The sequence below is a fragment of the Eumetopias jubatus genome, unplaced genomic scaffold, assembly GCF_037043125.1.
Source record: "Eumetopias jubatus isolate StellerSeaLion01/CBP00866 unplaced genomic scaffold, mEumJub1_p1.0 scaffold_7, whole genome shotgun sequence".
In the NCBI taxonomy this organism is placed as follows: domain Eukaryota; kingdom Metazoa; phylum Chordata; class Mammalia; order Carnivora; family Otariidae; genus Eumetopias; species Eumetopias jubatus.
Genome location: NW_028274813.1, coordinates 49,128,065 through 49,139,283, shown reverse-complemented (window position 1 = coordinate 49,139,283; position 11,219 = coordinate 49,128,065). Strand labels below are relative to the sequence as shown.

The 11,219-nt window shown below is 38.1% G+C and overlaps 1 protein-coding gene and 1 pseudogene across 1 annotated transcript; both read right to left on the bottom strand.

Annotated features, from left to right (window-relative positions):
* Positions 1-6,614: 6,614 nt before the first annotated feature.
* Positions 6,615-7,070, bottom strand: LOC114205930 (phosphatidylinositol N-acetylglucosaminyltransferase subunit Y-like). Its single transcript, XM_028099536.2, has one exon. The coding sequence runs from the start codon at positions 6,998-7,000 to the stop codon at positions 6,785-6,787; it is 216 nt and encodes a 71-aa protein (XP_027955337.2). The 5' UTR covers positions 7,001-7,070; the 3' UTR covers positions 6,615-6,784.
* Positions 7,071-7,093: 23 nt separating this feature from the next.
* LOC114205921 (protein preY, mitochondrial pseudogene) lies at positions 7,094-7,442 on the bottom strand (annotated as a pseudogene).
* Between the last annotated feature and the right edge of the window lie 3,777 nt (positions 7,443-11,219).

Here is an 11,219-nt window from a genome sequence, read left to right as displayed (position 1 = left end):
TGAGTCTTTCTGCTCTGGGAGAATCATTATGGGCACCCCCAAGTCTGTACACTTCTTCTCATCTAAACTACAGCAATGGGCTCCCAACTTCCCTCCCTGCCTTCAAGCTTTCCTTATTTCAATGTTGCCCACACACTGCTGAGCATGAGAATCATGAGGGTTTTTTGTTTGTTTGCTTGTTTGTTGTTTTATTTTGTTTGTTTTGTTTTGTAAATAATGGTTTCCAGGCCTTGCCCAAGACCTACTGAATAAGAATCTACCCAAGAGGGGCTTGAGAACTTACATTTTCCTAAGTATTCCAGGATGATTCCTCTAATCAGACAAATGCAGTTTACTCACTACTCCTGACTGACTGAATTCACCGCCCCTAACCAAAACTTCCCATGGCTCCCATTGCTGGTAAAATTAGGTCCAAATTCCTGCCTTTACATTTAAGGCCTTCCACCACCTAGTCTACACACATCCTTCCAGTCAGCTTCCCCATTATCACTTCTCACATACTTCATGCCCAATCCACACTCATTGTCATGCCAGAACTTTTTCTGCATTTTTCCATCATGTTTTTCATCCCATAGTTCCCTGAGTCTGGACTACCTTATACCCGTGTCTCTCTGTGTTCAAACCCCAGCCATCCTTCAAAGTTCATCTTGGTTTTATTTGTACCCCTTTTTTGTAGCCTTCCCATAGCGAGCAGATACATCCACCACTGTGCTGTTGTTCGGCTGTGTGTATGTGTGTGTGTGTGTGTGTGTGTGTGTGTGTGTGTGTGTGTGTCCGCCCCTCCTTTATAAGATGAACTCCCTGAGAAAGATGACTATGCCATTATTCATCTTTGTATTCCCAAAGTGCTGTAGTAAGCAGCACACAGTTGGTGCTCACATGGTTGGAGAAGTAAGTAAATGAAACAACAACCATCAGAACTGACTACTTGGGGCAAATCGGTCTGCTATTCACCTACATGGACCACATTATAACCATATCACTGCCTGAATGCCCTGCTTTTTCTTCCTTTTTACTCATCAAATCCCACAGTTTTTAAGACACTCTCTCTCAAAGTATGGGCCACTAGCCATTATGTGCCAAAACAACAGACCTGGGTTGTTTTTAAAAGGTGAATTCCCAAGTTACTACGCCCAGATCTGAATTACAATCTTTAGGAGAAGGAGCCCAAAGATCCACATTTCTCACCAACATCACCAACTAATTCTTTTGTACAGGGATATTGAGAACATGTTTTTAAACCTGGCTCAAGCCCCATCCTCCCAGAAAACCCAACAATTTTAGAGCTCACTATGGGCTTGATGCTATACTGCTCCTTATGACCTTGTTTACTATGGCTTATGATTTTATTTCATTTTGTAAGCTATCAAGTAATTATGATCTGTGTGAGGTGTGGATACTAAACAACACTATAGAGAAAATGTCATATAAAACATATGCCGATTAACAGTAAAGAATGTGCCCCTGGAATCAACCTGCCTCCATTCATATCCTAGGTGTAGCACTTACTGGCTACATGACCTTGGGCTAGCTGGTTAACCCCTCCATGCCTCCACTTCCCATCTATGAAATGGAATCATGATGCTACCCAAATCATAGGACTGTCATAAGGATTACATGGGACAATTCATGGAAAGTACGAGTACCTCAAGAAATGTTAGTCATTATTATTCTGCACGATTATCACTGCCCAAAAAGCCCTTTTATTCTACCTGGACAAATAGGGCACAAAACTAAAAAAGACTAACCATCAACTCTTTTGCGGCTTTTTGTCTTTTCTATCTGTTTTCCTCTCAGGCTACAGCTATCTTGTACATGGAATAATGGGCAAAACACTGTTAGACAGAGAAGAAAGGGCCCCAAATTTAGAAGGATCCAGGAATGAAACATCATACACAACTCTAACGTTCAAAGCCTTATTCCAGGAAGCACGATCTACCCGATGGTTCTAGATCTAAACAACACAGAGCAATTCCTATCTAACCCATGACAAATGTCAAGAACTGAGACTCTACCTCTGTTTAGAGATTTCATCCGCCAATCTCATAGTGGGCCTTGTCATTGTCCCAATGGAGGAACAGTAACTTTTCAGCTTGTGATTTCTCTACTGTTAACCCTGTGGCAGTGTTTTTTTTCTACTCAACACCATTTGTCAAGTAACTAATAGATATTTGATGGCAAGTAAGTAATTTATTTAGTGGTCAGAGAATGGACAAGGGGAGCTTATGCTGTAAAGGCACATTTCTCCCCATTAGGTCTCACGGTCAGGGTTTTATGGGGTTAGGGTAAATAAGGGGGCTGGTAAGCAAGCTGATCTCAGGGTTTTTCCGGGAAGGGGCGGGAGACATGAAGAATCAAAGTGTCACCTCTTTTCTTCCCTTGAATGGGCGCTGTCCAATCTATCGGTGGGTTGGTTGGTGTGTTGTTTTTTTTTTATTATTATTACAATTAGATGGTAATGATCCCAAGGTCATCTGGAGGATTGGCACGGCATCAGAACTGCATCAGACTGGTGGAAACCTGGGTCAGGGGGGCTTGCTTGGAGCTTGCAGCTTCTGGCATCTGGCCTTCGCTGCTGGTGGCAAGCAGCACCTGTAAGCAGGGCCAGAAACTGGGTTGTTGTGGCTGGTTTGGAGCTTGGTAGCGAGGCCCTGGCGACGATACTAAGGCAATCTGACTGATGCTTCTTTTCGGGGGTCTAGACAACCTCACCTCCCACCCGACTTCATTGTTTCTTTGTTTTCTCATCATCTCAACTATTCCTTTACTGCAGAAAATCTTCAAGAAGATATATTCTCTGAAAGATTTAACAGGTCCTTTCATGAGCTTTCATGAAACAGTCCAGTGGGAGTTACCTTTCCCAGCACACTTTTTTATCTTCTTGTGGAAAGAGATAAGAGGTAAAGTAAATTCCATTACTCTCTTATGTGGGCCTTAAGGCTCTACGATTTTCTATAATCATTTGTCAAGTGTTTTTAGTCCGAAACAGGATTTCTGTTTCAGTTTCTTTGTCTAGTCCATATTTTAGGTCACAGCTTACGCACCGGCAAAGATTCTCTGGGGACCAGTGTTTGTTGTGTGTAACTCCCACAATGTTCCATATGAAAAGCCAACCAAAAACCAAGGTAGTATGTTGTCTTTTAATTCATTCTCAGAAGTGAAATGTTTGTTTTTCTGTACAATTTAAAGGTCAAGTTTTCTTTTCTTTTAAATTCTTTCAATTCTAATAGTCTTGTTGATAACAGCTTTATTGAGATATAATTCACATATAATAAAACACACTCTTTTTTTTTAGACTCACCTTTCTAATGTGTGCAATCCAGTCTTTTTAATATATTCAGAGTTGTGCAGGGATTATTATCTAATTTTGGAATATTTTCATCACTCCAAAAAGAAAGTCTATACTCATTAACACTCATTTTCCACTCCCCCTACCCCAGCCTCTAGAAACTACTAATCTAATATCTGTCTACATAAATTTGCCTATTCTAGACATCTCAGACAAATGGGAATATATAGTATGTGGTCTTCTGGGACCGACTTCTTTCCCTTAGCACGTTTTCAAAGTTCACCCACATTATAGGATGTTTCAGTACTTTATTCCTTTTATCATTGAATAATATTTCATTGTATGAATATAGCATATTTTGTTTATCCATTCATCAGTTGAACATTTGGGTAGTTTCCACTTTGGGATATTGTAAATAATGCTGTTGCTATGACTATGTGTGTGCAAGTTTTTATATGGTTACGTTTTTATTTCTTTTAGGTATCTGGCCAGCAGTAGAATTGCTGCATCATATGATAATCTCTGTTTAACATTTTGAGAAACTGCAAAACTAACTGGAAACTGCAAAACGAGAAAACTAATTTCCAAAGTTGGTGTACTATTTTACAGTCCTGCCAGCAATAAAGGTTCCAATTTCTCTACATCATCACCAACACTTACTTTTCTTTCTTTCTTTTTTTAATAGCCATCCTAGTGAATGTAAAGTCATATCTCATTGTGGTTTTGATCTGCATATGCCTCATATGCAGATGCATAATGAAGTTGAGCATCTTTTCACATGTTTATCGGCCATTTTCTGTATAACCCTTGGGAAAATGTCTATTCAAATCTCTGCTCATATTTTAATAGCATTCTTTGTCTTTTTTTATTTGGGGGTTTTAAGAGTTCTTTATATATTCTTAATATAAGTCCCTAATAAGTTTTAAGATTTCCAAATATTTTATCAATTCTGTGGGTTGTCTTTTGATTTTCTTAATGGTGTCAAAGAAGCTTTTAATTTTGATAAAGTCCAATTTGGTTTTTTTTTTTGTCATTTGTCATATCTAAGTAATCATTGTCTAACTTATGGACACAAAGATTTCCTCCATGTCTTCTTCTAAGAGTTTTACATTTTTATCTCTTATGTTTAGCTTTATGATTCATTTTGAGTTAATTTTTGTCAATGGCTGTTAGTTAGGGCTCTAACCTCAATATTGTGCTTGTGAATACCCAGCTGTCCCAGCATCACATATTCAAATGACTATTCTTTACTCACTGAATTGTCTTGACATACTTGTCAAAAATCAATTCACCATAAAAGTAAGGGTTCATTTCTGGGCTCTGAGTCCTCCAAATTTGTTCTTCTTTTTCAAGATTAGTTTGGCTATTCCAGGTTGCTTTATTTCCATATGACTTTTCAGATCAGCCTATCAATTTCTGCTATAAAGGCAGCTGGGTTTATAAATAAATAAATAAATAAATAAATAAATAAATAAATAAATAGTATTTCTATCTTTATAATACTTTTTCAGTCAATGAACATAGGATGTCATCCCATTTATTTCGGTTTTCTTTAATTTCTTTTAATGATGTTTTATGGCTTTACGTATACAGATTTTACACTTATTTTGTCTAATTTATTACTAATCATTTTATTCTTTTTGATGCTACTGTAAATGGAATTGCTTTCTCAATTTCATTTTTGGGTTGTTTGTTGCTCATGAATACATAGAAAAACAATTCATTTCTGTATATTGTTCTTATATCCTGCAATCTTGCTGAACTCACTATTAGTGCTAAATTGTGTGTGTGTGTGTGTATTCCTTGGAATTTTCTATACATAAGATTATGTCATCTATGGCATCTGCAAATAGAGATAGTTTTACTTCTTCCCTTCCAATCTGCAGGTCTTTTATTTCCTTTACTTGCATAATTGATCTGGCTGGAACCTCCCGTACAACATGGAATACACATGGTGAGAGTGGACATCCTTGACTCATTCCTGATCTCAGGGGGAAAGTTTTTAGTTTTTCACCATTGACTATGATGTTATCTGTGGGTTTTTCATAGATCCCTCTAAAAGACTACGGAAATTTCCTTCTATTCCTCATTTATCGAGTGTTTTCATCATGAAAAAGTGTTGGATTTTGTCACATTTTCTGTATCTACCAAGATGCCGTAGTGGGTTTTTTGTCCTTTTTTCCACTAATATATAACATTAGTTAATTTTCCCTTTTTACAGTTCTATTGAGGTACAATTGACATACAAAAACTGAATGTGTTTAATGTATACAATTTGTTGAGGTTGGGTATATTCATGTACCTATGACACCATCACCACAATCAAGGTAGTAAACTTACTCATCCTCGTGTCCCTTTCTTTTTTGTTTTCTGGGGTTCATTGTTTTTGTTTTGGGAGGTTGCTATTATTGTTTGTGGTAACAAACTTAACATGACATCTACTCCTTTAATAAATTTTAAGTGCACAATACCACATTGTTAACTAGAGGCACTACATTGTATAGTGTATCTCTAGAACTTACTCATCTTGTCTAACTCTAACTTTATTCCCAGTAAACAACTTCCGATTTCCCTCCGCCCCCATTGCCTGGAAACTACTATTCTATCTTCTGATTCTATAAGTTTGAATATTTTGAAAACGTCATATAGGTGTGTGTACTTGCAGTCTTTTATGACTGAATTGATTTCACTCAGCATAATGTTTTCTAGGTCCATTCATGTTGTTGTAAATGATAATATTTCATTTTTTAAGGCTGAACAATGTTTCATTATATATTTTACACTTTTTTAGTTTTTTAGAGACCTTCCTGACATTTTCCACAGAGGCTCCACCATTTTACGTTCCCATCAACGGTGTATAAGGGTTTCAATTTCACCACAACCTTCCAACACTTGTTCCCTTTGGGGTTGTTTTTTTGGTTTTTTTGTTTGTTTTTTTTTTAATGGAAAAGTGTCATCTTGTTTTATTACTAATGTAAGCATTTGATGACAAACGAAGATAATTTTACAAACTCAGCATGTTTGCAAGTACATGAAGTTTCCCTTTTATTATAGTTTTATAGCACACTAGCTCAAATACGTTTCTCTACAACTACTCCAACATAACAACTCCTTTGGAATGAATTATTTTAGTCATCCTTAACATGTAACTCTGCCAAATACTTTAAAATAAACATATAAAAATTTTAATTACTAATTTTTAGATGAATAGGGTAAGAAAGTCATCAGGTGATGGTTGGGACTGTTACTATCCAACAAGAAACTGCTTAAGTGTTTCTTCTGATACAGGAGTTATTAATCAGAATTTTCAAAAAACAAGGGCAGAACAAAAAATACCAAAGAAACTTCTGCAGCTTAGGCCTCCCATAGTCCTAAACCTCTGAGAGAAGCAAGGCAAAGCACCTTTCCTGCAATTTAAGTGGGTTTCCAGTATTTCCATGTAGTTGAGCTTTCAGAGATAGACATGACATATATGTCCTCTTGGCTCTGGTTGTATTAATTATGCCTGAAGAGTTTAATACCCATCCAAGTCCAAAGGTGGAAGAACACATAAACTGGTATGGTAATGGGCAGGAGCAGACTATAAAAGCGCAGGCTGGCTGTGTTAGTGCAGCCCTGTGGGAAGTTTTCTTCCACGGAGGCTGAGTAGGACAGTCCTGCTAAAGAGACCAACGGAATAAGGACAGTCAACGTTGGAAGAGACAGAAACATTCTTCTCCCCCACTTAGTACCTGCCACTCTGACTTTTAAAAAGGTAAGTGGTATTAAGAAAGTTTAGTTGTGTGTGTTGCTGTTTTTAATTATGATCTAGTGCCGCTCCATTTCTTCTTGCTTCTTATTTTGATGTGTCATCCTAGCTGCCTGCGGTATCATATTAGGGATCCCATCCGTCATTGGATAGGCTATTCCCAACTCTTCATTAATCAATTCATTTGTCGATGCTTCATATCTGAGCGGCTTCTTGGAGAGGGGGCACACCAGGAACTCGAGCAGCGCCGGGTCGAAGGCGCGGGGCGGGTTCTCCGGGCCTCTCGCTCTTGTCCGCGGACCGCTGTGACCCCAACGCGTGAAGGCACCTCCGGGCGACTGCGAACGGCGGCACGCGTGGACCCTGCAGCGCTGAGGCGAGCCAGCCGCACGCTCCGCTCGGCATGGTCCAGCAGGCCGCAAGCGGGCCGCTTCAGCCGAGCCCCGCGCAGTCAGCCCCACAGCCTACCAGACCCAGCCCCCGGTGCTGTTTTTTTGTTTTTTCATAATAGCCATCCTAACATGTGCGAGGTGGTATCTCATAGTTCTGATTTCCATTTCCTTGATGATTAGTAATGTTGAGCGCCTTTTCATATACCTGTTGACCATCTGTATATCTTTGGAGAAGTGTCTATTCAAGTCCTTTGCCTTTGAGCTTATTTGTGGTTTTTTGTTTTTGTTTTTGTTTTTGTTTTGCTACTGACTTGTAGGAGTTTCTTATATATTTTGGAAATTAACTCCTCATGAGATACATGGTTTGCAAATATTTTCCTCATTTCACAGGTCGCCTCTTCACTCTATTGTTTCCTTTGATTCATTTTCATACATTAAACAACTTTGCAATCCTGGGGTAAGTCCCAGTTGGTCATGGTACAGTATTCTTTTTATATGTTATTGAATTCGGTTTGCTGGTATTTTGTTGATTTTTACATTTTATTCATAAGGAATATTGATCTGTTTTCTTTTTTTTATGTCTTTGATTTTGGTAACAAGGTAACACTGGCTTTATAGCATGAGTTGGGAAGTGATCCTCTTCTATTTATTTTTTTGGAAGAGAGTGTGAAGAATTTGTATTAATTCTTCTTTAACATTCATAGACTTCACCAGTGAAAACTTCTGGGTCTTATTAAGACATATTTTATGGCCTAACATATGGTCGATCTGGAAATGTTCCCGTGCACTTGAAAAGAATTTGTATTCTGCTATTTTGGGGTGGAGTGTTGTGTAGATGTCTATTTTAGGTCTAGTTGGTTTATAAATAGTGTTGTTGAAGTCTTCCTCAGAAATAGTTTCCAATGGCTCCTTTTTTCCTGTGAATAGGCCATAGTATCTGTCTCTTGTGTGTCTCGTAATTTTTTGTTGAGAACTGGACATTTTAAATAATATAATGTGGCAACTCTGACAATAAGATCCTCCACCCCACAACACACACACACACACACATACACACAGGGAGTTTTGTGTTTGCTGCTTGTTATTGTTATTGCTGATATCTGTTCAGTGATTTCCCTGGACTATAAATCCTGTAAAGCCTATATTCTTTGTCACGTGCAGCTACTGAAGTCTCTGCTCAGTGAGCTTAGTGGTCAGCTAAGGATTGAACAGAAATTTCACTGAATGCTTTGAACCAATAAGTCTCCCAGCCTTTGCAGAGGGGCCTGAGTGTGTGTGTTGGGGCATGACTTCAACATTCTGGCAGTCTGAAATCTACCTCAGCCTTTACTTCCTGCTTGTGCAGAGGGTCAAGGTCAGCCAGGGGTGAGAAATTAGGATGTTCCCACATCTCTCCTGGGCACCGCACAGCCCTGCACATATGCATAGCCTTCTATAACCCCAGGAATATGTCAGAGCTTTCCCAAACCCCCCTATACATCTCACTCCCCATATTTTACTATTAAGTTTTTATCCAGCCTCTTGTTTGCCCCAAATGGCATTATTATCTCATGCAGCTGAACATTAAACAATTGCTGCTGATTATTTTGTTTTTGACAAACATCCTAGAGAAAGGATTTTTTTCCACTAAATGAGCTCAAAGTTAAATCAAAGAGAGACAACTTCTGTGAAGGGGTCTTTTACAAGGAGCTGCCAGACAAGTCAAATACTGACAATTCTCTGGAGATGGGCTTTTATTCTTCCTCTTCAGTGCACTAGGCTGCATTTCCCTAACTACCATGCTTGTGAGGCTGCTGGTTTTCAAGGCTACTGCAGAGCTTGGAAAGGGGATGGGAATAGAACAAGTCAAAATACCTCAGAGCTTGCTGTTCTTAACAGAGATCCAGCCATTTTTCTTAAATAAATGGCCCTCATATTGTTGCAAGCCTTTGGTTCATTTTCAGAGTTCTAAAAATGTTGATTTTCACAATTGCTGCCAGTGTTCTTGCTGCTTCTATGGAAGAGATTTTTATAGGTCTTACTACACCACTCCCAAAGTGCTTCTCTTTAACAGCCTTTTCAAAGAGTGGTGTTTGAAATGATATAGCTCAAATAACTCTCAAAACTAAATAATAAAAAAAAAATCTCATTTTTAAAAATGGGAAAAATTTGAACAAACAGTCCATCAGAAAAGATATCTGGAGGGCAAAAAGTGCATAAAAAGATGCTCAACATCTCTAGTCATTAGGGAAATACAAATTTAAGCCACGATGAAATACAACTACACGCCTACTACAATATCTAAAATCTTAAAAGAAAGGAAGAAAAAGACTGACAATGCTAAGCGCTGGTGAGGATGCAGAGCACCTGGAACACTCATACACTGCTGGTGGTTGTGCAGAATGGTACAGTCACTGTGGAAAAGTTTGGCAGTGTCTTATAAAGTAAAAATACCGTTAGCGTGCAATCCAGCAATCCTACTCCTAAGTTTTTACCCAAAGAAAATAAAAATATATGTCCACATGAAAACTTATATGTCAATGTTTTTAACAGCTTTATTCATGATCACCAAAAAAAACTGGAAACAACCCAACATCTATCAACTGGTGAGTAAAGTAAAAAAGAACAAGCTAATGAAACATACCATGATGTGGATGAATCTCCAATGCACTGAACTATGAAAAGAAGCCAGACTAAGAAAGTTACATGCTGGATGATCCCCTTTACATGACATTTCAGAAAAAAACAAAACCGTATTATAAGAAAATTAGTTAGTGGTTGCCAGGAGCTGGGGTTGCAAGAGAGGCGTGGTTACAAAGACACATGAGGGAACATTTTGGGGTGAGGGAAAGGTTCAATAAGGAAGTTACCTATGTGCACTTACTGATATTCATAGAACCATACACCTGAAGGAGGTAAATATTTCTGTACTTGATCTGTACTTAATCTGCACTTGACCTAAAAGACAAAAAGAATCCTCCCTGCTCTAAACATCATTTTTCTTGGTTAAATTAGCTTTATTTTAGACTACTCTCTACCAGTAGCCAATTTCTAGAAATTAGTTGCTTAACAGACTGTCTAGAGTTACACTTTATCCTTCATGAAGCATCTAACAATGTCATTACGTCTTGAGTTGTTTGTTCACACAAAATGTGTAAGAGAATTTGGTAGGAGAGAAGAAAGAAATTAATTTGACAACATAGCTAGCTAAAGGTATAACAGCATTTTTATAATAACAAAAAGATAAAAATAACAATCTTGATCAATAGCTGATAGGCTAAGTGGTAGTATAAAACTATATAATAGAATATTACATAGCAATTTCAATAATTATGTAATTATAGCTCAATATTTATTAACATGAAAAGGTATCTCTAGTATTTTGCTAGGGTAAAAACAAATTACTAACCAGTATCCTTGTATGATTTTGTTTGGGAAATGCTTGGAAAAATACCCCCCAAAATGTAAATGCTGGGCATCTCTTAGTGAAGTGACTATAGGTAGTTCGAATTCTCCTCTTGGTTCATGATGGACATGTGCATGATAACCCTACTACTTGTCTCAAGAGCTGTTAGCCTGAGTCTGGAATGTCTGGGTAACTGACCCCAAGCTTGGTTTGCAGCTCTCAGTTCAGAAAAACCAGAAGTTCAGGCTGTGAGGGCCTAGGGAGCTCGAGGATAATAAATGAGCATTGTGTTCAAGCCTAAGTGTGCTTTACTGAACCACACATAGGAGACCTTCTGTATTTATATTTTTTTCCTTCTGTATATTTTTTAACATGAGTGCAGGTGAGATTCACTTGGCTCAGTTG